General features: G+C 38.4%; 1 protein-coding gene and 2 long non-coding RNA genes across 4 annotated transcripts in view; all 3 read left to right on the forward strand.

Annotated features, from left to right (window-relative positions):
• Positions 1-612: 612 nt before the first annotated feature.
• LOC110676792 lies at positions 613-1,260 on the forward strand. The gene is made up of 2 exons (XR_002500724.1): positions 613-1,019; positions 1,092-1,260. It is a non-coding gene; the product is annotated as an uncharacterized LOC110676792 (long non-coding RNA).
• Positions 1,261-1,934: 674 nt separating this feature from the next.
• On the forward strand, positions 1,935-2,491 carry LOC110676793. The gene is made up of 2 exons (XR_002500725.1): positions 1,935-2,250; positions 2,323-2,491. It is a non-coding gene; the product is annotated as an uncharacterized LOC110676793 (long non-coding RNA).
• Positions 2,492-7,944: 5,453 nt separating this feature from the next.
• The window catches only part of LOC5564673 (homeotic protein caudal), a 65,395-nt gene continuing 45,426 nt past the window's right edge, over positions 7,945-27,913 (forward strand). Inside the window, exons 1-2 of one of the 2 annotated variants that reach the window (XM_021845973.1) lie at positions 7,945-8,926; positions 26,138-26,377. In XM_021845973.1, coding sequence (XP_021701665.1) covers positions 8,416-8,926; positions 26,138-26,377 — 751 coding nt within the window. In that variant the 5' untranslated portion in view covers positions 7,945-8,415. The remainder of the gene's footprint in view (positions 8,927-26,137; positions 26,378-27,913) is intronic. The other variant, XM_001648970.2, reaches the window with a different exon arrangement.

Consider the following 27,913-nt stretch of genomic DNA (forward strand, 5'->3'; position numbering starts at 1 on the left):
GTTCAGTTTCACCCCACCCCATTCCAAGTCATTAGAGGAGACTGGGACGCTGCTATTGCCACAAAGATCAACCCCAGATCCAAAGAACACGCCTAGGCTGCGCCGCAACTGGACTGGTTTTTGGAGTGTGGCAAGTCGGGTTTTATGACATTAATCAAACATCATTATCACACGCGTATCTGCCTTTTTTTCCTATTAGGCCGAATTCGTGAGGAGCTGAGCAAGTGCTGTTTTTCGCAGACGCCCTAGTTCGACACCCAGTTCAACCGCACAAGGCCTTGGGTTTTGGAAGATTGCAGTGGTTCGAACACTGAAAAAGTAGTGCAGGAGAAACCCAGAACCCAAAATCATTTTTTACTTTATTTTAATTTTATTAGAGAGATTTTCAGCCAGAGGCTGGTTCATCTCTGTGATTCCAAAATCATTAGTAAACGAAGTTTTGTCATTATAAATATAGTGATTTTATGAAATATCAGTTTAATACGAATCATGGACTAAAATAAGTAGCCGTAGCGGCAATAGCACAACTATACAGCAAGACCACGCTGAGAGTCGTCGTGAGTTCGAATCCCGCCGGTTGAGGATATTTTCGGGTTAAAAATTTCTCCGGTTTCAAGAGCATAGCGTAACTCCGTGCTTGTTACGCAAATATACACATGCAAAATGATCAATTGACAAAGAAAGTTCTCCGTTAGTACACAGAAAAAAAATCTGAATATTATCCATAGTAGAATTACAAAAAATCGTTGAAAGTAGGTACTCGTATTCGTACATCAGACGTAAAAATAAGCGTTTCGTAATGCACACGCATCTTCCCCAGAAGTAATTTGAAACTACGCCAATGTTTTGATTTGTCTTCCAATGTATTTAAATTTGTGTGTTGCGCATTGAGATTTTAGCAAACTATGCTTTAATTTTACACGAACAGAGCGTGACCGAGATTGCCGCTGGTGCGGCCTCTGCAACCTCCGCAGCAGCAGGCAGCCATATTGAAAATGTGTTTGCAACGTATTGTGAAGGTTTGAAGTTATTCTTGATTTATTTTGTGCAATTGTGTTTAGTAACAATGATTCTTGTGTGTAATAAATTAGGAGGTTTGTGGCAGCAGACAGTGCGTAAAACATATACGGAACATACATTTTTCGAGCGATTGTCCTGGGAGAAAGCGGTGCAACTGTGAGGTGCTTGACGGAGAGTTAATAAGTGTAGTGCTCAATAATTTGTGATTTAATGAAGAAATAAATAGTGTTTTCATTCAAACTTATGTATATCCTTTCCTTATAATTGAGAAAGAAGCATTCATGTGGTTGTATCCATTTACTGAAAATCGGCTCTTCCACCTTGATTTGTTTTCCGCTTGTTCGTTTCTCATAGCAAACAAGAAACATCAGAACCCACGATGTAATTTTACGCGTTGATTAAAATTTACATGTGCTACCAAATCGAAGGTTCTAAATTTAGTTGTCAGCTGAATTTCGCGCTATCTGTGGCATTCCCTTCATGTGCATTATAAATAGCTTAAATTTACATGGATTTTTAATACTGTGTATTTTTGGAAGTGCTCAGAAGAACGCTATGCTGTAAAACAGCCTCGTGAGCCATTTAGTAAGGACGTAACACTAGAAATCAAAAATAAACTAAATATACCAGTACAGTCTACTTTCCACATCTCTATGTTCGACATCTCGATATCTCTCCCTATGTCGATGATTGTTTCGGTCCCTTCATTCTGCATACGATTTCTCTCTCCATATTTCGATATCGTCCTTATCTCGATATCTCCATATCTCGATGTGTTCCTGTTGATTTTTTGTTCCCAATTTTCTCTCCATATGTCAATCGAACATTATAAAAGGTTACTAGACCAGATTCAAGTGATTCAGAACAATTTGGAAACTCGAAATGTTTGTTTGTTTATTATTTTCCTACACAGAAAAAAAATCTGAATATTATCCATAGTAGAATTACAAAAAATCGTTGAAAGTAGGTACTCGTATTCGTACATCAGACGTAAAAATAAGCGTTTCGTAATGCACACGCATCTTCCCCAGAAGTAATTTGAAACTACGCCAATGTTTTGATTTGTCTTCCAATGTATTTAAATTTGTGTGTTGCGCATTGAGATTTTAGCAAACTATGCTTTAATTTTACACGAACAGAGCGTGACCGAGATTGCCGCTGGTGCGGCCTCTGCAACCTCCGCAGCAGCAGGCAGCCATATTGAAAATGTGTTTGCAACGTATTGTGAAGGTTTGAAGTTATTCTTGATTTATTTTGTGCAATTGTGTTTAGTAACAATGATTCTTGTGTGTAATAAATTAGGAGGTTTGTGGCAGCAGACAGTGCGTAAAACATATACGGAACATACATTTTTCGAGCGATTGTCCTGGGAGAAAGCGGTGCAACTGTGAGGTGCTTGACGGAGAGTTAATAAGTGTAGTGCTCAATAATTTGTGATTTAATGAAGAAATAAATAGTGTTTTCATTCAAACTTATGTATATCCTTTCCTTATAATTGAGAAAGAAGCATTCATGTGGTTGTATCCATTTACTGAAAATCGGCTCTTCCACCTTGATTTGTTTTCCGCTTGTTCGTTTCTCATAGCAAACAAGAAACATCAGAACCCACGATGTAATTTTACGCGTTGATTAAAATTTACATGTGCTACCAAATCGAAGGTTCTAAATTTAGTTGTCAGCTGAATTTCGCGCTATCTGTGGCATTCCCTTCATGTGCATTATAAATAGCTTAAATTTACATGGATTTTTAATACTGTGTAGTAACGGAGTGATTGTCAATATAGTGTTCATTAAATTAATGTTCTTTGTCTCTCCCTATCTCGATGGTCCCTTCGATATCGAGATGTGGACAGCCGACTGTATTTAAATACTAAAAGGACACTTTAATTGACAATGATATATTGCGTTACGCAGCCATTAACGACGCTGCCGAAAGCGTTGTCGGATATGTGGAACGGAGCTCAAGAAACGATTGGTTCGACGAGGAGTGCCAGGAGGAGGAGAATACAGCGCGGGCTGCAATGCTGCAGCATGGTACGCGGCAAAACGTGGAACGATACAGACTGAAGCGGAAACAGCAAACCCGCCTATTCCGGGACAAAAAGCGCCGCCTGGAAGAGTTGGAATGCCAAGAGATGGAGTAGCTGTACCGTTCTCAATAAACGCGGAAGTTCTATGAGAAGCTCAACACATCCCGCAAAGGTTTCGTGCCGCGAGCTGAGATGTGCCGGGATAAGGATGGGAGCATATTGACGGACGGACGCGATGTGATCGAAAGGTGGATTACGATGAACACCTGAATGCGCAGAGAACACAGGCACAGAAGGTGAGGACAGCGAAGGCGCTGGCTACGTCAGCACAGCGGACAGCAGAAATCAACCAGCACCCACTATGGGGGAAGTTAAGGATGCCATTCAACAGCTCAAGAACAACAAGGCCGCTGGCAAGGATGGTATCGGAGCCGAACTCATCAAGATGGGCCCGGACAGGTTGGCCGCTTGTCTGCATCGGCTGATAGTCAGAATCTGGGAAACGGAACAGCTACCGGAGGAGTGGAAGCAAGGCGTTATTTGCCCTATCTACAAAAAGGGCGACAAACTGGAGTGTGAAAATTATCGTGCAATCACCATCCTAAACGCCGCCTACAAAGTGCTATCGCAGATTCTCTTCCGTCGTCTATCACCTATAGCAAACGAGTTCGTGGGAAGTTATCAAGCAGGTTTCATCGACGGCCGCTCGACAACGGACCAGATCATTTCCGTGCGGCAAATCCTCCAGAAATGGACGAGAACAGCTTTCCCGGGAAGCTCACAAGATTGATCAGAGCAACTGCGTGAAGATCTCGGGAGAACACTCCAGTTCGTTCGAGTCTCGGCGGGGACTACGACAGGGCGACGGACTTTCGTGCCTGTTGTTCAATATTACACTTGAAGGTGTCATGCGGAGAGTCGGACTTTACAGTCGAGGCACAATTTTCACGAGATCCGGACAATTTGTTTGCTTCGCGGACGACATGGATATTATTGGGAGAAAACTTGAAACGATGGCAGATTTGTTCACCCGCCTGAAACGCGAAGCAACAAGAGTCGGGCTAATGGTGAATGCGTCGAAAACAAAGTACATACTGGTTGGCGGAACTGAGCGCGACAGGGTCCGCCTAGGAAGCAGTGTTACGATAGACGGGGATACCTTCGAGGTGGTGGACGAGTTCGTCTACCTCGGATCCTTGTTGACGGCTGACAACAATGTTAGTCGGGAAATACGAAGGCGCATCATCAGCGGAAGTCGTGCCTACTATGGGCTCCATAAGAAACTGCGGTCAAGAAAGATTCACCCCCGCACCAAATGCACGATGTACAAAACGCTCATAAGCCCGGTAGTCCTCTATGGGCATGAGGCGTGGACTATGCTCGAGGAGGACTTGCAAGCTCTTGGGGTTTTCGAACGCCGAGAACTAAGGACGATCTTCGGCGGCGTGCAGGAGAACGGCGTGTGGCGGCGAAGGATGAACTACGAGCTCGCTCAACTCTACGACGAACCCAGTATCGTGAAGGTAGCTAAAGCTGGAAGGATACGCTGGGCAGGGCATGTTGCAAGAATGCCGGACAACAACCCTGTAAAGATGGTGTTCGCTACGAATCCGGTCGGAACAAGAAGGCGTACGGCGCAACGAGCTAGGTGGATTGACCAGGTGCACCAGGACCTGGAGAGCGTGGGTCACAGTCGAGGATGGAGAGAAGCGGCCATGAACCGAGTGAATTGGCGAAATATTGTTGGCGAGGTCAAGATAATTGATGTAAAGCCAAATAAGTAGGGTAGAAGCAGCGGTTTTTGCCGTACGCCAGTTTTAGCCATAGTGGATTATACACCGTTTTACATAGCTAATCAGAGAGAAACCTGTTGTGTTCAGTAGACCACATTCATATGATAGAGCTACATTTATTTACTCGTCCAAATTGATTAAAAACATGAGAATAACAATTGATTTTCCTTACAGTTTTAACTCCCATGCACCAAATTTGGCCAGGGCACTCCTAATTTGGCCATTCTCATGAGAAATCAATTCTTCTTCTTTCTGGCATTACGTCCCCACTGGGACAGAGCCTGCTTCTCAGCTTAGTGTTCTTATGAGCACTTCCACAGTTATTAACTGAGAGCTTTACTATGCCAATGACCATTTTTGCATGCGTATATCGTGTGGCAAGTACGAAGATACTCTATGCCCAGGGAAGTCGAGAAAATTTCCAACCCGAAAAGATCCTCGACCGGTGGGATTTGAACCCACGACCCTCAGCTTGGTCTTGCTGAATAGCTGCGCGTTTACCGCTACATCTATCTGGGCCCCTATGAGAAATCAATGCAATTGGCCAATTTAGGAACTGCAGTTAAATCTCTGGCCGAAACTGGTTCCGTTGGCCTATATTGACCAACGGGATTTTCAAAGCGAAAAAATGGTTTTAGCTCAGTTTTGATATTTTACACACATAATATGGATTGAAAGCTTGCATTTGACATATTTGTAGTATAGATACGGCTTCCTATTTATTTTTTATTGACATTTTCTCTTAGGCTGGCCAAAATTCGTGCTTTTACCCTAAGCACGTATATTGCGTTTCGTTAGAATCGGCATATTTTGAGTAGCAGCTGATTTTTTCTCAAATAATCCTTCCAAAATTCTAGGCAGATCATGTGTCCTTACTGCTTCAAATGAAAAGAACAGTTTTTTTTTCAGAAAATCAAACATAACTACATCGTTTTTGTTAATTTTGAAACCATTTAAAAAGTAGGTCTCAATTTACGCGACTGTCGGAAATGCAAAACAAGTTTTTTTTAATTCCATGTAATTCGTCGCCGTTATATAAACGACACCTAACCCGTCTGGACAACGATTTTTTTGGAAAATACTGCGGAATAGAAAATATTTTAAATCAATATCGAAAAAGCCCAAAAAACTCGCTATGCAATTTGAAATTGTGTACAATTTCACATCAGGTCTCACTAGTTCAATTGAAAATAAAGTTACTCTGGATTTTATAAGCATTTTCAATCAAGATATCGTTTTCGACAATTTAATTTATCCTGACGTCCAATCAAAATGTGGTCTTCGGCAAAGTTGTAGCTGAAAGGATTTCACATGAGAAAAGTTTGTTCACTTTCCCATATTATATTTAAATACCAAGAGATGGAGGGCTGAACACAAAAGGTTGACGTTGTGACTAGTAATCTCCATATAAACTTTGAAGCCATTTAAAGTTTATATGGAGATTACTATGCACAACGTAGGGCGATTCAAATTTTAAAAATGTTTGAATATCCTATCTCCCATATGTTCCTTACCATCCGTACCATAAAAATAGTGTTCTTTGAAATTTTCAGCTTTCTAGGTGGTGATTTAAAGGTGGCCCAAAGACAATGTAGGTTTATATGGAAATTACTATGGAGAAATTTTGGGAAATGTTTCAAACACGCTAGTACTGTAATTTAAGTAGAACCTTATCATCCCATATTGAAAACTCACTCTTCAAACCTTAACCTCGATATTTTTGCACCATTTTTTCAAAAAACTCTTCTAGTTGAGGAAGCCGGGTCGATATTAATCATTGGTGATGTGGTTTTGAAAATATTCTGATATTCCTTGGGGGACCGAGATTTTTCATATAAAATGTATTTGGCGGCTATTTTGTTTTTGGTCAAGTTATCAAAAAATAAAATGTGTACTATACAATACCAAGTATTGAAGAGCTACTCTGAAAAAATCATACAAATCGGCTCAGTATTCTTGTAGAAATCTGAAAATTACGCTATGAGGCTTTTTAGAGTTTTCAAGATCTTTAGTTGTCCAGGGTGGTATCAGAAACATAAATGCTCATTACTCAAAGACGGCTGCACCAAATCGCTTCATTTTTTCACAACATACTAGCATTAATGTATCATTTCGAGGAGTAAATATCCGAATACGATGAAAATTCTGTAGCCTGAGATATTTACGTGGGTTATGGCTACGCGTCGGTCCCCCAAGAAATTTTGGAATATCTCCGGATCCAGATGACCAATTATCAATATCGACACATATTCGAAAACTTAAAGAGTTTTTTGAGAACTTGTGAAAGAATGTTGCGAAAATATCGAAAAACAAAAAAGTTATCGCGATTTGAATATTTTATTAGCGGTAAAAATGAAGCTGCCGGTAAAGGGGTTAAGGAACAAAACCATTTCAGCAGATTCAACTGGGTTGACAGTTGGCGATTGATAAGAATAAAAGGAAGAAAACATTGTATGACAGTTTGAGAAGCATAAAACTCAGAATAAATACACGGAATGCTGTCTTATCAGTTCAACTACCAAAATAGAGACTCGTAGTTTATTATAAATAGATGGGATGTACATAAATAGATCATTTTTCGACTTTACTGTTATTATATCACAGTTCTTTTAAATGAAATTTCCCCCAAGTCCTGAACATAACTTTCATCGGTATTTGAATGTAGGACGAAAGAAATCCGTCGAGCGACGAATTGATGCGCCTCTACTGAAACATATCAAAGATTTTTATCAAATCTGCCACTTTGAGCCACTATGGCTAGTCCATTGGCTAAACATCGGCCTTTTTTCACTGGATGGTAAAACGCCACAGCTGAACCGTGCTTTCCATGGTCGCGGTTTGCGTGTTATCACAAATGGCGTACGTGAGACTGTACGATTACAGCTGCGAACAAGAGACGACCAAAGTCCCACGCTATGAGCAGCAGATATGTGCTGCCTCGCTTACTCTATCGTTGGCATCCGCTGACGCAGCAATGTGGAATGGGTAGCGAGCGCGCATGCGATTGGCTGGCAGGTACAGAAATGTCCGCCGTGGGCCCGTTGATTGGCCCAACAATGGCTGTTGGCAACGCCCCTTGTCGAGTGCCAAAGTAAACACGGGTAATAATCTTACCCGTCAGTCTGAGGCCGTGGTTCGTTGGGTAAAGTTGTGTTTCGTTTGTGCTCCGGAGGATTTCGAGTTTTTGAAGCCATTGGGACAGTTCATATCTACCTACGGCTAACGGTTGCCGCATAGCTCCAAGGCTTTTCGAGCGCTCCAGACGAGTGTACCACGGATTAAGACAGTGAAAGCTTATTTATTGCCCAATTGTTACGTTTAATAATTTGATTGACAATAAAGTGTACTTACGGGAGTCCAATGGACCAAGGTGTCGCTTGGAGATTACTTGCCGATATGTTGTGATTTATGATGATCCTGTAAACTGGAAAACAAATTGTGCTAGAAGAACAATGATGGTGAAGATGGAAAGTGAATTATAGTAATTATTAGAAAACGTTGTAGCTGATTGGATTAACCTGAAGTGACGAATTATTAGTGATAAACCGTGAGAATATCTGAATCGATCAAAAATGGTGTCCTACTACAATCACTTTGCTATGTACCCGAAGAACCATAGCGGCAATCTGCCGTATTCTGCATCAGCGGGATGGTATCCGGGAAACTACCAGCATCAACCGCCGCATCCGCAGTTCATCGGCGACGGAGAGTCCTCCCCCCAGCCCATGTATTACCCACATCCCCACGTATTCCACCAGTCCAGTCCGGACTGGAGCGGGCACGAAAATTTCTCCACGCCGCCCCAAACGACGCTGCTTCCCCATGGGGCAAGTTCCGGAGGTCTGCATCTGGGACAAACGACACCGGGCGCCAACAACAACAATAACAACAACGCCGGTGAACACTGTCCCGATGCCCTGCACAGCATACCGTCGCCGCCGATTACCGTTTCCGGTAGCGATATGTCCAGCCCGGGAGCCCCGAACGGATCGTCCTCGCCGCAGATTGCCTCCCGACCGACGCCGGTGAAAAGCCCCTTCGAGTGGATGAAGAAGCAGTCGTACCAGTCACAGCCCAATCCAGGTGAATTTTTTTGAACTTGTTTTTGAAATTTTCTTATATTGCATGCGTTATGTTTTATTTTTTTTTGGATTATGCTTGGATGGAACTGAATTCATAATTGTAATTTGTCTGATCAATCTACATATTTATTTATTTTTTAATATGGGAATTTACGTATTCTTGGCGTTCTAAACCAATGCCATGGCTCTGTTGCAATTTACTTTGACTTACCATGACAAATCATTAGTTTGCCTGTTCATATGCGCTAACAAGTCAGAACAGAATCGTCGATACTTGCTTTGAAATTTGTTTACGATTCCTTGTTTTCATGTGATGACTATTGGCACCCGCATTTTCTTCGGCAAGCTTCCCATAAGAACTGTGGGTTAATTAGTTGTTATATTATCGGCAACTCGAAATCAACTGCATGTGGAGCCTATTTACTTCAATTAAAGACAACTCTGACAAAACTATTCGTTCAGCCTTGTCAATTGTATCATGGTTAACTAACAGAACAAAGAACCAGTGTTGCCAAATTTTTTTCTGACACTTTTCTATCATAAGTTATCCTCCAAAAATCTTGGTAAAAATCTGAATCGCACAAAATAAAAAAAAATGCTGTTTTCTACATCGATAAGAACCTTTGCAAACGTATTATGGTTTGTTCTTGACATGTCAACATTTTTTAATTTGAGTTTTTTTTCTACAAAAAGTTCGTTCAAGATCCATAATTGTTTCTAAAAAATGAAAATACCTTTTTGTTTTGAGTTTTGAGAAGATCTTACCAGAGAAATGGCATTTCCGTGTCCTAAATTCGTGAAATATCCTAATATCTTAAAAATCTCTTCTATCCTGAAAATCACTGATATGTGATCTGTAGGCAACAACAAGAAAAAAATTGTGTTAATTCAGATAAAACAGTGTATGTGGCAGCACTGCAAAGAACCATATGGGTGTATTCATTGTAGTGTTTGGATCGAAAAATACTGTGAATTAAAAGTTTATTTCTAGTTGCCGATAAAAGTCGATCGTCCATAAATCACGGCACCCGAAATTTGGACATCATCCCCCCTCGCCACTATGTCACACATTTTGTATTTATGAAGACTTAGAAAATTGAATATCAATTAGGGGCGAATCGTAACCTTACTTTCAACCTGTTCTACGACATTAAAATCGATATTATAGAAAACCTGCAATAAAAAATATCGACCATTTTAAACCATTTTCTATTCAGTAAATGCGCATTTGTTGTGAAAATTTATGTATTTCTTGTCGTAGAACAGGTAGGTTCGAGGCTAGGGAAACGCCGCTGATATAAATCGTAATCCATCACTGCCGCCCCACACCTTTTCCTAAGAACATGACGTATTTTGTGACGCCGTTCCTTGACACATTTTTTTTTATCAAATATTGATTTCAGACACATTTCAATGTGGCTCACATTGTCATTGTAATGGAAATATGATATCTTTTTAAGTGTGGTTATAAACTTGTTCATTGCATTCATATCATTTTTTGTATTTCGATAAAAAAAAAACAAATTATTGAGAGATAAATTGAGTCACTTAATACGTACCTATTATTTAAAAATTTGAGTAATACTTACCATATATCTAAAATATTATTTTGAACAGTTAGTCTAATTTTACAAACGCATGTATACGTCCAAATGCGAACTATCAACAAACAAACAATCGGTTTGGAACAGTGGTTGCATAGTCTCAATGCCTCAAGCTATATTTAACTGTTAGAATGTTCGAGTATTCTAATACTTTCTCAAATAATTCACCTAGAATTGTCATCAAACAGATTTTTCTGGCTTTTATACAAAGATCTCACAAGAAATTCGCCAAGATAACAAACACTTAAGGAATCTTCAAATGATCACATCTGTTATAAGTACATACTTGCTACGAATCATAGAAGGAGCGCACTATATGTCTTAGGAAGAGTTCAAAACATCGTTGTGATTATACCGACGAAAGTGATAAAAAATATTTGGAGGAATTCATTCATATGGACGCAAAATAATGTATACGTTCGTTCACAATTTCTGAAGAAATATACTGATGATGGCGGTAAAAACCCTTTAAAAATCCTCCAAGGAATTTATTGAAGTTTTTGATAATGATTTCACAAGCACTGACAATCCACTAAAAATCTATTGACGTAAATGCTGATAGCTTTGAGAGATATTAATTATCAAAAATGTTGTTATAGCCATAGTGGTTACCTATTTGGCCATACGTTTAATTTCAAAAAAACTTTCCGCATGTTGTATTTTTTATGGCAGGATTCCTTTGTTCTTGCAACTATGTTTTAAAAAAATCGGTTATTAAAATCGTTATAAATTTGTCTGAATTGCTCCAAACGCATCAAATTTTCCTCATATGCCTCAGAATTGCTTCGTTTCGAAAACTCTTCATTACGCTTATTTAAAGCACTTGAATGTAGTTGAAGTCACTAGGGTGCGGCTTATTTTTCAAAAGTTCTTAAAATAAAAACTTCGTGTGCTCTTCTAAACTCAAATCACATAAAAAGACATATAAAACTTCAAAATTTCAGCTAAAAATATTAACATCTAGAGGTAGCGTAAGTGAATTTTCAAGTCATAAAAAATTGCCTTCAGTGAAATAAACATAACTTTGTTATTTATCAACTAATTTTGAAACTTTTAGCATAATTCTTTTCAAAATTTAATTTATGAAAACTTTGTAGAACACCAAATTTGTCTAAAATCCATACTAGTTTTAGTTAAAAGTAAAACTACTCCAAAATAGTTTTCTCTATTTTTTTTTCCTCATTTTACTAAAATTTTCATCTTTCTTTGACCATAACTTCATGAATACTTAACCGATTCCAAAACATTTTACATGCTTTGAAAGCTAATTTAGTTTGTTTTTAAACTGTTCATATATCATATTTTAGTAAAAAAATGTTTTGACCGAGTTATTCAACCAAAAACGTGATTTTTTAACGAAAAAATGCCAGTTCAAACTTTTGCCAGTTGAACATTATTACTAAAGCTGAAAATACTTTTTCTCATTTGGTAAACCTTTGAAAAGGACTTAGCTACTATTTTTGAATAATTTTGATGCAAAAATATTTTTGCACAAGGTAAAATATATATGCAATATTGAACTCGTAATTAAAACAAGATGCTTTATAAACTAAAGTTTTATAGAAAAAATGTAATTTTCGGCGAAAAAACTTAAACAATAAAAAAAAATTAGGGTAGTTTTTGTTGAATAACTAAGTCAAAACCGTTTTGTATAAAAATGTGTTGTATGAACAGTTTGACAACAACTAAATTTGTTTCAAAAGCATGTAAAAAGATTTGGATTTGGAGTATTTATAAAGTTATGGACAAACAAAGATGAATATTTTAGTAGAATGAGGGAAAATTTGGAGAAAACTATTTTTAACTAAGACTAGTTTCGATTTTGGACAAAGACTAGTTTCTATTTTGGACAAAGTTTTTACTAATTTAGTTTTGAAGATAATTAAGCTAAAAGTTTCAAAATTTGATAGGAGAAAAACAAAGCTATGGTGTATTTACCTAAAGGTCATTTTTTATAACTTGAAAATTCACCTTCAAGACGCTTGCGCCACCTCCAAATCTTAACATTTTTAGCTCAAACTTCGAGGTTTCTTTTTTAATGTGATTTGAGTTCATTAGAGCACAGGAATTTTTGAAAAATAAGCAGCACGCTAGTGTTCACCCATATACTTTTCATGGTATTAGATTGAAATGAGGAGTCCTATTGTTGTACGTTAGGGATGGTACACAAATTATGTCACGCTAAATTTCCGCTTTTTCGCTCCCCCCCTTGTCACGCTTTCCGTATGAGTCCTCCAATTTTTTTTTGTAAGGCTTGTCACGCTTGGCTTGACCCCTCCCCCCTTCGAGCGTGACATAATTTGTGCAATGTATAAGAAATTTCTTTATGGCAAACCTTTTTTTTCGTTGATCATATTGAAAGCTTCTTTTAAAAAAGGAATATCTGAAATTAACGTCAATCTAGATATTTGAATAGTTGATGATTTTTGGATTATTTTCACCAAGATATTCTCCAGGGAATTACATGATCTCAGACATGTAAACACGAGAAAGATATATCTTTGCAATTTCATTTGTAGCCAATTCATCCTAACATATTTTGTGGCCCGGTGCGTAAAACATAAGCATTGAGGTGGCCCGCATAATCAATTAGGTTGAAGACCACTGGTTTACATACTTAAGCCTGATTCACTGCTGAAAAAAAATCTTGGCCTATCTTGATGCATTGGAAATTCCTGCAAGGAAACGATCATGTAGGCGTTTTTTTCTGATCGCAGTACGCAGTTGAAAATAAATGTCCGTCCAAAGTTGCTGTAGAAAATTTCTGCAAGGAATCGGCGAGAAATTCCCTGAGCGATCTAGAAAATGCTCTAAAACAAACCGATTTCTTTGTGTAGTCTTAAAATATACTAACAAAAACATTATTGAGAATGATTGAAAGTCAAATATAGTGGATTGGCTGATCCACCAATAAGTCACAACATATTTTAAATTTTATGTGGTAAGCACATAAAACGACAGTAAACAAATCCAATAACTGAACTAAAATCATAAATCAACTTGTTGTTATGTTTTTTTATGCCCATCCCAACATCATTAAATCATCCGGCTGAATCCTTGCAGAGCAGAACGCAAACTCTTCAAATATTTGAAAAAAGAAAAACAAGATTTTCGTTTCTGTTACGAAGAGGTTGTGGTGGAGAGCGGGTTTTCCCGATCTTCGAACCGGTTTCCGCCAGTGATTTATCAATGTTTTTCGAAAGTAGCGTCACATTCAACTGATAGGCGCCATTTTCTTGGTAGCCATGGCTACTGCGCCCATGGTCTTCACTCGCGGACAGGAGAAGACAACTTCTAAAACAGATAAAAACTTTTCGTTCGTAAGATATTTTGATTGTCCGAAGAAGGATGCTGCTGGCAGGGATCGGCGTTGCCATGGATACACGTCATTGGATGAATTGGGCGATGGTAACGAAGAATGTTGTTTGTGATAGGGTTCGGCGGCAATTCTTGTCATAAGTGCAATATTTATTACGTAAAACTTTTGCTCTCATGATTCATAGAATTCCTTTAAAAACCTTCAACGGAAAAAAGTTCTACAGTCATTACAAAAGACTGCCATTCGTTTGTCGCAGTCAGACTCAGATGTTTATGTGCAGAGTCATAAGAACATTTTTTATTGTTCAAATTATAGGTTTTAATTGCCAGCGTCAACAAACGACGTGTTTATGTGTGTTTGATTTTTGCTTTCGCTTTGTTTTGATCGCTTTTTACTGCAATTTTAGTGTCTCGCGGTAGGTGTAAATTAACGACGTGAGTATACACACATAAACGCGTGCGACTGGCTCGTAAAAAAGGCGGGTAATGGGTCGCGCGTTTCAGACCGGGAATGCCCATTTCGCACGTACATACGTCGTTTTATGTGAACTGATTTCTGGCTCTGATTCTTGCTTTTCATTATCTATTTTGCATGACTCAACATTTCCGTTTAACTTCCGCTGGTACAAATATATTAACGATGCTAACGTTTCCTCCACGTAGGCCTGATCAACATCTGCTCGGCGCCATCGCTACAAGACTTCACCCCCGTTGAATCCGGTGGTAAATATGTGACTTAACCTAGACACGTTTCTAACCGATTTTGGTTCGCATGTCATTTTGTTTGTGACTCACGGTTCGGTTGCTTCCGTGTAGTGCATGAAACTTTCCTTCGGTTCGGTTCTTATAGCATGCAAGGTTTCATTTCGATTGTCTTCCCACTCCTTTTTAATAAGCTTCTTTTGGTTTATTTCTTTTCATGTGTCTTCGTTCCCATTCCTATCCTCAGCTTCTTGCTTGGGGTTTGAAGTTTTATGTATTTCAGTCGACGTTGATGCGGTTGCTACGATTCGTTACCGTGGTGACGGATGCCATTCTCTTGACTGTTGGTCCGAGTTGGCTGTGAACCAATCGCATTGTTCCAAGCTGCCGCTGCTGTTGCCTTAATTTTATACACGAAACTGGAGTTTTTGTGCGGTTTGTCTGTGTGTATGCTGCATGCCAAGAAGGCTCCGGCTTCTTTCGAAACGTGAGTTGGTTAATTTATGCGAGTCAAAGTTTTACGACTTTTGGAATTTATGACGGGCGGGTTTCTCGGTTGCCCGGACGAGCTGAAGAGGACGCACAAAAGAGTGATCGATTGTAAAATGAAGTTTGGGAAAAAAAACTCAACGATGAAAACAAATTTGATCGGATTGGTTGCTTCAGCTCGTTAGAGCAACCTGATCGGTAGCCATAATCCGTTAGAGCGCAGCTTTGAGAAAGCGACCGGTCTACTTTCAAATTCGATTCGAGCAGCGAAAAGGGATTTTTTAAGTTGTCTAATTTTGTTTCTACGTTTTCTGAGCATAGCTTGACATTTTTTAGATGTTTTGCTCCTCTATATGACGAGAAACCAATAGAAAGTATTTAAATTAAATTTCATTATTTGAAAGACGGATAACATAACGAAAGCTCGCGTTTACAAACTGCAAGGGAGGCCATGGTGCGAGGATGAACACGACTAAGTTGTATGTACGCAAATGGATGAAAGTTTTAGTCTAATTTGTAGTTCGTCATTTGTTTAAGGTGAAGATGCATCGAAGCCTAACTTCAAATGTTCAAGAGCACGAATCTCGAGAACTAAACAACCATTCAAACTTAAAACTTAATCGATTGGTCACCACCAGCATGTGACCAATTGATTGAGTTTTCAGCTCAATCCTTCTTCTGGTTCTCCAGATTTGTGCTCTTGAAAATTTGAGGTTTGGCTTCGATGCATCTTCACCTTAAGCTGGGAAGCTTGGAAATAATTGAAAGTTGATAATTTGGAAAAGGATATACGTGATGATTGCCGCAACTCATCTATTTATATCCAGCTTCAAATGTCAAACGAGCCACCGGTGTTTAGCACCAGATGAGCCAAACCCGGTGTGAAAAGGGTTCCTCGCGGGAAAGCGTTAATGGATTGTTTCCCTCGTTCATAAGCACATGGCCATGGACCGTTGCAGCAGGCTAGTTAGCACGTTTGATGGATCAATCAGAGACCAAAGGTACCGCGCGCCATGGTTGTTGACCGTGTGAAAGCTTTCAGAACGGGAGCACGCTTTCCGGGGAATTTCCGGGAATGGGATTGGGTGATGTTTTGCCATTCAAATATTTAACTGTTATAGAATGTTGACTTATACAACTTATATGATTATCAAGAGAAAAAAAAGCTAATAAGCTTATTTTTGATCGGTTGCATTTTTACAAGAAAATGTAAGTATTGAATCCGGCAGTGATCAGAGTCCGAGATTGATACCAATATTCGTCAGGTAACTTTTGAGAATAGATATTGTATTATAACAAGTTTTTGAGTTGTTTGATTTGACGTTTGCGCACTACGGTCATTTAATTTCCGGTTGATTAAATTAGCGTTGATGTTCAAGTCATTGTTATACATTGATAATTAAGCAGGCACGTTTTTTTGTCTGTGATAACATTCAAAAATTAAACACATGAATATGTGCAGGGGCCATCTTTAGTGGAGTGTTTAGAGTCCGCAGCTACAAAGAAAAGCCGTGCTGAAAGTGTCTGGGTTCGATTCCCAGTCGGTCCAGGATCTTTTTGTAATTGAAATTACTTGACTTCCTGGGCATAGAGTATCATCGAACCTGCCACACGATATACGGATGCGAAAATGGCAACTTTGGCAAAGAAAGCTCTCAGTTAGTAACTGTGGAAGTGTTTATAAGAACACTAAGCTGAGGAGTAGGCTCTGTCCCAATGAGGACGTAATGCAAAGAAGAAGATGTGCAGTAAGCCGTCCCTTATTTTTCTTAAATTCAAAATGTTCTAAGTTCGTCATTGTAAAGTGCTCGTATTGGTAAGATAAAAATCAGGTAAAAATTTGAAGTCCGTACGTGGACGCTAAGTGGTCCCCCAACGGCCCTGAAGGTATTAGGCGTAGATGACCACGTGTGCAAAATCAAGCTCGCTGCTCTAGTGCACGCAGCATGAGTACAAAAAGCCACCAGTAACATATTGTTATGCGCGCATTGATAACCAGCATAGAAGTTTGTTTTCTTTGAGATGATTCAAATATTACGTAACACAAAATTTGACAATTTTAGGCGTCTAAATGAGCTTGAAGTTAGAATGAAAAAAATTGACCTTATATTTAGGAAAAATGGTTTAACGATAGTTACTAGATTTCTTTCAATGCTACCGGGTGACCCCGTTGGTTTAACCACATTTAATCTGAACACTTTTTAATTTGTACCCCGCTAATTTGCACATCGTTCAGATTAAAAATGGTTCAAACGTCATTTAGACTAGACGTTCAAATTAAAAATGAACCCCGATGGTTTGCATGAGAGTGGCACAGTCGAAATACATTTTTGACGAAAAGTTTTCCGGACTGAAGCGGGAATCGAACCCACACCCCTTGACTCGATGCGGCTAAGTGCTTGGTAACACTAACCGCACGGCCACGAAGCCCACAAATTCATAAATATGACATGAGATGGAAAAACATATGTTTGGCCGCCAGTCTATATGGAAGCTACACATTTCCAAAATATCATGCACTGATACCATTCGACAGCCCAAAATTAATGATTTTCCACCAGTGCGCATCGTACCTTCGTGCTGTGCGTACACGAATTCTCTCTGCTCTTGGAAGTTTTCTTAAAAACTACCTAAAGCAATAAAACAGTACTTTTCAGTGCTACACAAACAGTACTTTTCAGTGCTAAAATTAAAAACGGTACTTTTCAGTGCTACTTAAACAGTACTTTTCAGTACTATTTTTTATACTATTGATCCCTTTACGATCCTTGTTTGGACCCGTGCCTTCGATTTTTCGTTGGACCCGTTGGCGAAAGCTAGCGGTGGTAATCCTTCTTGGACACCGTCTAGGGAAAAAACCTCTCGAAGGTCACGTCTTTCTCGTTTATTAACTAAACATGGTATCAACAACTAACAAACGGAAGGGTGAATCTCTGAATTCACTACTTCCTTCCAAAAAAGTGGGTTTTAAAACTGTCACTACACGTGGCAAGAATGGAAGAAAGGACGCTTCCCCGGAATGCGAAGTTTCTTCCAAGGGTGAAATGAATAATTGTATTGAAATGAGCAATCAGTTCGATGCTCTAGACAAATTTTCCGAACACCAAATCGAAGCAGCCTCTAGCCCAGGCTCTTTGATTCAAGTGAGGAAGCAAAGAGTGCCACCTATCGTGGTCAGTTGTTCCGAATTTGGGGGATTTAGGCAGGAGATCTTGAACTCCATTAGGGGAATCAAGGTTTCCTTCCAAATCGCAAAGAAAGGAGACTGTCGCGTTTTGCCGGAAACTCTTAAAGATCGCGAACTTCTTCTCAGATATCTTGAAGAGAAGAAGCACAAATTTTTTACTTATGACGACAAAACTGAACGTTTGTTCAAAGTCGTCTTGAAAGGTCTCTCAAGTGACTATAAGTCACCTGAAGAGATCAAAAATGGAATAAATGATTTACTTGGATTTTCCCCAGTCCAAGTAATCATTATGAAAAAAAGAACCCAATCTGGCATTGTTCGGAAAGGGCTTTCTCAAGAATATTATTTAGTTCACTTTAACAAAAAAGAACTAAATAATATTAAAGCTTTAGAAAAAGCTAAACTTATGTTCGATGTCCGTGTGACCTGGGAACATTTCCAGAAACCTGGAGGAAATTACCAGAACCCCACTCAGTGCCGTCGGTGCCAAAAGTGGGGTCATGGTACGAAAAATTGTCGCATGGATGCTAAATGCATGATTTGCGGAGGTTCTTCTCACGCTAAGGACGACTGTCCTGTGAAAGAAGATACCAGAAAATTTCAATGCGCCAATTGCAAGGGCCCTCACAAAGCTAACTTTTGGGAATGCATTTCACGCAAAAGAGTCGTTGAGGCTCGTGCCAAGCAGATGAAGGATAATATCCGTTACGATAACGGTCGTTTCCGGAATTTGCCTGGTAGAGTATCGAACAATGCTCATTTTTCAGTTAACGATCGCTTGATTAGGAATCATACCCACCAGGAAGATCATAATCATGCTCATTCACAAACAAATTTTAATCCGTCGGGTAGCCGTTCGAATCTTTCAATTTCGAATGTATCTACCCACGGTAAATCCTTTGCCGATATCGTAGCAGGTAATTTGAACTCTTCCCCTGTTCGTTCCATGAGTACCCATTCTACTTGTTTCAAATCAAATGGAAAAAACCCTACCGCCACAGGTAACTCCTACCCCGCTTCTTCGTCTACCGAAAATTCCAATGGGAAATCATCAGATGATATGTCTGCCTCTGATTTTAATTTTCTAACTGAACAATTGAATCTAATGATTGATGCAATGTTCAAAGCCACCACTATGACTGAAGCAGTCCAAGTAGGTGTAAAATTTACAAATAAAATTGTTATTGGATTACGTTTTTCTAATGGATCCAAATAATAATTTAAATATTTTAAATTGGAATGCTCGTTCTCTGAATGGTAAAGAGGACGAGCTGTTTAATTTTCTTACAGCTAATAACGTGCATATAGCAGTTATTACCGAAACTTATTTAAAACCTGGATCCAAATTTAAAAAAGATTTTAACTTTTTTGTTTATCGTAATGATCGACTTGATGGGGCATGTGGGGGAGTTGCAATCATCATTCATAGGCGTATAAAACATCAACTGTTTTCGTCATTTGAAACTAAAGTTTTTGAAACTTTAGGTGTTTCTGTTGAAACACAGTTTGGTAAATATACTTTCATAGCTGCCTATTTGCCTTTTCAATGCTCTGGACAGCAAGTTAATTTGCTCCAAACTGACTTGCGAAAATTAACTCGCAATAAGTCAAAATTTTTTGTCATTGGTGACATTAATGCCAAACATCGGTCATGGAATAATTCTCAAAGTAATTCCAACGGCAGAATTTTATTTGATGAGTGCTCTTCAGGATATTTCTCAATTCAATACCCTGATAGCCCTACATGTTTTTCCTCTTCTAGAAATCCATCTACGATTGACTTGGTCTTAACCGACTCTAGTCATCTTTGTAGCCAATTAGTTACTCATGCTGATTTTGATTCTGATCATGTCCCTGTTACATTTCAAATATCGCATGAAGCGATTCTCAATCCTATCAGCTCCACTTTCAATTATTTACGAGCCGACTGGAATATATATGAAACGTATGTTGACTCTAATCTTGATGTTAACATTTCTTTAGAAACTAAAATTGATATTGACAATGCTCTTGAAACTTTAACAAATTCCATTGTTGAAGCCATAAACATTGCAATTCCAAAATGTGAAGTAAAATTTGAATCCGTGATTATAGACGATGATCTTAAACTCTTGATCCGTCTTAAAAACGTGAGGAGAAGGCAATTTCAACGCACTCGTGATCCTGCTATGAAAATTATATGGCAGGATTTGCAGAAAGAAATCAAGAAACGTTTTGCAGATTTAAGAAACAAAAATTTTGAAAATAAAATTTCTCAATTGGACCCCGGCTCTAAGCCCTTTTGGAAATTATCTAAAATCTTGAAAAAACCTCAGAAGCCTATACCGGCATTGAAAGAGGAAAACAAACTATTACTAACTAATTGCGAAAAAGCTCAAAAACTTGCTATGCAGTTTGAAAGTGCGCACAATTTTAATTTAGGACTTACTAGTCCAATTGAAAATGAAGTTACTCAGGAGTTCTCAATCAAGAGAACGTTTTCGAAAATGCCTGGGAGACTGATTTGGAAGAAGTGAGAACTATTATTAAAAAATTCAAAAATATGAAAGCTCCTGGCGATGATGGAATTTTCTACATCCTCATCAAGAAACTTCCAGAAAGTAGCTTATCATTTTTAGTTGATATATTTAACAAATGTTTTCAATTAACATATTTTCCTGACAAATGGAAAAATGCTAAGGTTGTTCCAATTTTAAAACCAGACAAAAATCCTGCAGAAGCTTCTAGCTATCGTCCAATCAGTTTGCTTTCCTCCATCAGTAAACTTTTTGAAAAGGTTATTTTGAACAGAATGATGGCCCACATCAACGAGAATTCAATTTTTGCCAATGAACAGTTCGGATTCCGCCATGGACATTCGACCACTCATCAACTTTTACGTGTAACAAATTTGATCCGTTCCAACAAATCTGAAGGCTACTCTACTGGTCTTGCTCTTCTAGACATAGAAAAAGCATTCGACAGTGTTTGGCATGAAGGTTTGATTGTAAAATTGAAAAATTTTAATTTTCCAACATACATTGTTAGAATAATTCAAAGTTATCTGTCAAATCGTACACTTCAGATTAATTATCAGAACTCCAGATCTGAAAGACTTCCTGTAAGAGCTGGTGTTCCCCAAGGCAGCATTTTGGGACCAATATTATACAATATTTTCACATCTGACTTACCTGAGTTACCTCAGGGATGTCAAAAATCTTTGTTTGCGGATGACACAGGCCTCTCCGCCAAAGGACGAAGCCTGCGTGTCATCTGTAGTCGATTGCAAAAAAGTTTGGATATTTTTTCTTCATACTTGCAAAAATGGAAGATTTCTCCTAATGCTTCCAAAACTCAACTAATAATATTCCCACATAAACCAAAAGCTCTTTATTTGAAACCTTCAAGTAGACATGTTGTCACGATGAGAGGGGTTCCAATAAATTGGTCAGATGAAGTTAAGTATCTAGGACTCATGCTAGATAAGAATTTAACTTTCAAAAATCACATTGAGGGCATTCAAGCCAAATGTAGCAAATATGTAAAATGTCTCTATCCCCTTATTAATAGAAAATCAAAACTTTGTCTTAAGAACAAGCTTTTGATATTCAAACAAATTTTCAGGCCAGCCATGTTGTATGCTGTACCAATATGGACTAGCTGTTGTAATACCAGGAAGAAAGCTCTGCAGAGAATTCAAAATAAAATTTTGAAAATGATTCTGAGGCTTCCTCCCTGGTATAGTACCAATGAGTTACATAGGATATCCAATGTTGAAACATTGGAACAAATGTCAAATAAAATAATCAATAATTTCAGGCAAAAATCGTTACAATCTTCTATTGCCACGATTAATGCGTTATATGTTTAGGTTAAGTTAGGTTAAGTATATTAAAAACATTTTTTTTTCTCTTATAAGCAGGTGAAATCAACTCACCTGTAAAAAATCTGAACTGCTACGGCAAGTGAAATGTAATATGTTGTTAACAAAATGTTAATAAAATCTTAGATTTGTTTTACCAAATTAGGATGATAGTGTTGTCTCTAATAACACAGAACACCTAGATATAAGAAATAATGAATGTAATGTTTGGAATGATACTAATAAAGAAATAAAAAAAAAAAAAAAAAAAAAAATGATTTTCCACCAAGAAGTGAATAAATGTCATGTCATGAATTATAAAGTTGCTCTGACCATATTCTTCCCGTGAAGAATTCCGATAGAACTTCAAATGATCACTATAGATCAATTCAATTGCCTGCGTAGTAGTGCAATGTAGACAAAATTTTCTTCGTTTGTGGTGAGAACTGTCATTGCTTTTGCTAGCGAATGTAAACATAAACAGAATGGCTGCCGAGCATTCACTTCTTTGTTGGACTGAAGTTGACCGAATGCTCAAATGACATCAAACAAACATCGATACGTTTTAGTTCTGAGGAAATTGACATATGTAAGATTGATCGTGCGTTGATGTTCGTGGCAGTTTACTTGTAGACCTCTATTGGAAACTCTTGTTCCGTTGTACAGAGATCCAGAGAGCAATTTTACGCGGATAGATACATTTTGAGCTCTAGAATGAAACATTCCACAAAGTTGTTCGTTTGGTGTTATTGAAAATACTTTTGATATTTTTTACTCATGTACAGAAATTATAGTATAAATGCTTTATCAAAGTTGTAGACCATTAATTTTCAAGCAACTTTGCCATGAAAAGGGTTTGTTTTGTAGCTCTTTAATTGACTTTAATTAGAGCTTTTTGCCTAAGGCGACCTAGGGTGGTCCAAAGAAAACTTGTTTGCTGGCTACAGCGTTTCAATTCTAATAGCTCATAAAGTAGTCTATGCAACAAGATCAAGAATGCTGTGAAAATTGTTCTGTGATCTGTCAAACTTGGGTACCAAGTGTAGTTCCAAGAAATTAAATTTAGTAATAGAAGTGGTGCCTATACTGAGTTTTTGTTCACTCTGTCACCTATGTACCTTTGAGAGTTACTACTGTGCTATTACTATGGGAGGTATGCTCGTCAACTCATTTATGGGAAGTATGCTCTTCAACAGAAAAGTAAACGCCTATCTTGTTGCGTGGGAAATTTGGAACTCGCTGTATAAATTTCTTGGCCATTTCTTGCGAAGAAATTTTTACTTTTCTTGAGCGTACTTAGCTTAGCTAAAATAGGTAACATTGCTGCAACCGGCGCAAAAGAAATAACTTAAAACTCAGGGTAACTATGTTTCACTGCACCTGTAGAACAGCTGTATTACAGCGGGGATTTGCTGGTTGAAACACAACTGTCATCCAACTAGCGAATCCGACCCGTTAGTTGGAGCGACAGACAGCTTGTGAAAATTCTCGAGACTCACGCATCTGGGGAGAAAATCGTCACGAAACGCACATTTGTTCTATGAAGACTTCAATGCGATGGTGCTCAAACGTCAAAGTCAGTTTGCAATCTACTCTTGACATTCGAGTGCTTTTTAGTTGGAATTTTTCTCCTACCAATGAACAAAGATTTTCAGTTCAGAAAAAAATCAATAACTAGTTTATCAGACAAATGAATCGAAAACCGAAACTCGAATTATTTTCTTCATACCACTAGAACGGTTCAAAATTTCGTTTTTGATCCATACCGCTCATTCTAAAATTTGAGCTCATTTGGAAGAAGGCGGACTTTCAAAGGCGGTTTTCGATTCTTACTTACTAAAAATAAAGTAAGTAAGAATCGAAAACCGCCTTTGAAAGTCCGCCTTCTTCCAAATGAGCTCAAATTTTAGAATGAGCGGTATGGATCAAAAACGAAATTTTGAACCGTTCTAGTGGTATGAAGAAAATAATTCGAGTATTACGTCTGTTTGGCTGAGGATAAGGGTGCGGGTTATTGTTCAAAAGTTCTCAAAACCGAAAATTCGTATGCTCTACTGAATTCAAATCATATTAAAAGAGAAACCTCAAAATTTGAGCCTAAAATATTAACATTTAGAGGTGGCGCAGTGGTAAACGCGCAGCTATTCAGCATGACCATGCTGAGGGTCGTGGGTTCGAATCCCACTGGTCGAGGATCTTTTCGTAAAGGAAATTAGAGGCATAGAGAGTATCTTCGTACCTGCCACACGAGATATACACATGCAAAAATGGTCAATCGGCAAAGAAAGCTCTCAGTTAATAACTGTGGAAGTGGTCATAAGAACACTAATCTGAGAAGCAGGCTATGTCCCAGTTGGGACGTAACGCCAGAAAGAAGAAGGAAGAGGCGGCGCAAGCGCCTTGAAGGTGAATTTTCAGGTTATGAAAAATGACCTTCAGTGAAGTAAACAAACTTTGTTATTTTTCAACCGATTTTGAAACTTTTAGCATCAATACCTTCAAAATCAAATGTATGAAAACTTTGCAGAACATCAAATTTGACTAAAATCAAAACAAGTTTTAGTTAAAAGTAATTTATTCCAAATTTTTCCTCATTTTGCTAAAAATTTCAACTTTGTTTGACCATAACTTCATGATTACTCAACCGATTCCAAATCTTTTTACATGCTTTTGAAGCTAATTGAATTGTTTTCAAACCTTTCATACATCACATTTTACTAAAAAATGTCTCGACCAAGTTATTCAGCAAAAACATGTTTTCTTAACGCAAAATGCCAGTTCTTGTTTTCAAATTTTTGCCGGTTAAATGTTGTTTCTAAAGCTGAAATTGCTCATTTATTGAACCTTTAAGAAAGACTTTGCATCAATTTTTAAATAATTTTGAAACAAAAAATATGTTTGCATATGTAAAAAAAATATGCACCATTCAACTCGTAATTAAGGAAAGATGCTTTATAAATTTAAGTTTTATAGAAAAAATGCAATTTTCGACAAAAAAAAAAACTAAAACAATCCAAAGAAATTTGATATTTTCATTAAAAAATCATGTTTTTGGGTAGTTTTTGTTGAATAACTGTGTCAAAACCATTTTTTAGATAAATGTGTTGTATGAACAGTTTGAAAACAACTAAATTTAATTCAAAAACATGTAAAAAGATTCGGAATCGATTGAGTATTTATAAAGTTATGTTTAAACAAAAATGTTTTTTTTAGTAAAATGAGGAAACATTTGTATAAAAGTATTTTTAACTAAGTCCAGTTTAGATTTTAGACAAATTTGATGTTCTACAAAGTTTTTATAAATATAATCTGGAAAGTAATGGCGTTAAAAGTTTCAAAATTGGTTGAAAAATAACAAAGTTATGTTTACTTCACTGAAGGTAGTTTTTTATAACTTGAAAATTTATCTTCAAGACGCTTGCGCCACCTCTAAATGTTAATATTTTAGGCTCAGATTTTGAGGTTTCTCTTTTAATGTGATTTGAATTCAGTAGAGCCTACGAATTTTTGGTTTTGAAAGCTTTTGAAAAATAAGCCGCACCCTACTGAGGATGTACACTTAAATTGTGGCTTCCATAGATGAGATATGAATTCGTTGGACACGGTATCTAAAATAGAAACCTACGGGGGCTCAGATAGCCGTGTTGGTAAACGTGCAGCTATTCAACAAGACCATCCAGAGGGTGACCGGTTCAAATCCCGCCAGTAGGTAGGGTCTTTTCGGTTAAAATTTCTTTGAACTTCTTCGGCCATAGATCATCGTTGTGCTTGCAACACGAGATACAAATGCAAAAATGTAATTGGCAAATATACCTTTGTGGAAAGTGCGCATAAGAACACTAAGCCGGGAAGCAGGCTTTGTTGCAATTGGGACATAACGGTATAAAGAAGAAACCTAAATTTCTGAATATTATTTTATTTTGACACGCAGACTGCTTGAACAATATTTAATGACAACCACGTTCACGTGGTTGGAACATTTCACGTTTTTACCATTTACCCATATTCCACCTCCTAAAAATCAAAATTTTAAAACACCCCCTCGTTTGTTTCTCTACCATTCTCCAAAAGGTGGCCACTATCTGCAACATGTTACAACGATATTCAACAATCGATCGCTGATGGCGTCCGCCGACAGCGGATACGACCATTTTCGCTACCCGTCCTCTCTGGTGGGTCGAAACTGTGGCGACGAAGTTGACCGGGACGGCAGTCATTCGCCTCCGGTCAACATGGCGCATTTCAGCAGCCGGAAAATGGCAGGAGGCGATGGGATGACGGGCGGTTCAACGCAAGGCGGCATGATACGAGGTGAATATCGTTGTAACGCACATCAATATCTGGGGGAGGTGGAATTAGGCTTGCAGGATGGTATCCGTTAGGAGGAGCTGTCCTATTTTTTGGTCATAGGTGCTCCCAAGTAATAATTTGAATTCAATACAAGCTATAACGGATTCTTATTGAGCATGTCTTGTAATGTCTATATTCATTTCTGATTCTAAATTTGGCCGCTCTCATAAAGATTCAATGTTATGGACTAATCTAGAAACTCACTTAAATGAGAGAATAAGGTTTGAGCTCAGAGCGAATCGCCTTATTATTTGTCGGGAAATTATATTTTTCATACAACATATAGGGGAACTTACGTATTCCCGGCAGTCTAAGCCGATGCCGCGCTTCTCTTGTGATTTTCTCAGACATCAGCAGACAAATTACGTTTTTGTTTGCTTACATTTATGCGCTGATCAATCCTTTATCGATTCACACCGACAGACTTGTTAAACGCGTTTTGGAAACTTGTTTACAACGCTGCGAACATCTTTTGTCAGTGTGACTATTGTCGGCAGCCTCATTCTGTTCGGCAGCTTTCCCATAAGAGCTGCAAACGAATCGCTTCGGCAGCTCCAAATCAGTCGCATTTTGTGGCGTGTTCATTTGAATAGCTGACATCTCTGGCGAAATTGTTTGTTCCGTCTCGGAAATCACGTTAGTGGGTAGCTGACAGAACGAAGAATCATCTGAATGTTTTCATTGGTGTGTTTTGATAGTAAAATATTGTGTATTTGGCGTTTGAAATTTGGTTGCCGATAATAGTTGCAGGGTGCCGAAGCCGTAAGTCTCTCTAGGTGTTTTTCGTTGCTTGAGTTTCATGAATTACTCTCTGGGCAACATTAGTCACCATTGGAATGATTATCCGATTTTTACTCCTTAGACTAACAAAAATCTTAAGTTGTGTTAGTGGAAACGAATTCCGCGGGGATTCACATACAGACATAAATCTCCGTCAGCCAAACTCCAAGTTTTATCAACTAATTCCGACGAGCTGTCAGCATTGGAATTGATTGATTACTCTGGTGCTGACAGTCATTCCTATCACCAATCAATCAAATGCGAAGCTTTGCTGTTTGCACTGGTGTACCAGCCAGATTTCTGCGCCCATTCCGGGTAGGGGAATTTTTGTTTGCGCCCATTACCTGTGTACCCATCATCCTTTTGGGAAACCGACCCGTACTCCGGCGGATCCTTTTTCCGCCTGCCGAAGGTTTCAGAGGGCTCAAGGAAAAAAACCATGCAAATAAGCGGCATTTATTGCACTGCGAGAGGTAGTTGGGAGTTGGATGCACACCATCGGCAAACAACAAACAGCGCAAAATGGATATTTTACAGAAAAATCAATATTTTACAACTTAATTGGACCATCTCCGAGTGCCGCGCTTCCGTCGCTTCGTGCTGTCGAAAGTTGAAGCCATCCGCAGCGACCGATCGACCGCCAGGAACCGGCAAGGAAAGGGTCCATGTTGCGCTGTTGCGTTTGACCTTCCCATTGGGTTTCGCTTATACATAGCT

The sequence above is a fragment of the Aedes aegypti genome, chromosome 2 (genome assembly GCF_002204515.2).
Source record: "Aedes aegypti strain LVP_AGWG chromosome 2, AaegL5.0 Primary Assembly, whole genome shotgun sequence".
NCBI lineage: Eukaryota > Metazoa > Arthropoda > Insecta > Diptera > Culicidae > Aedes > Aedes aegypti.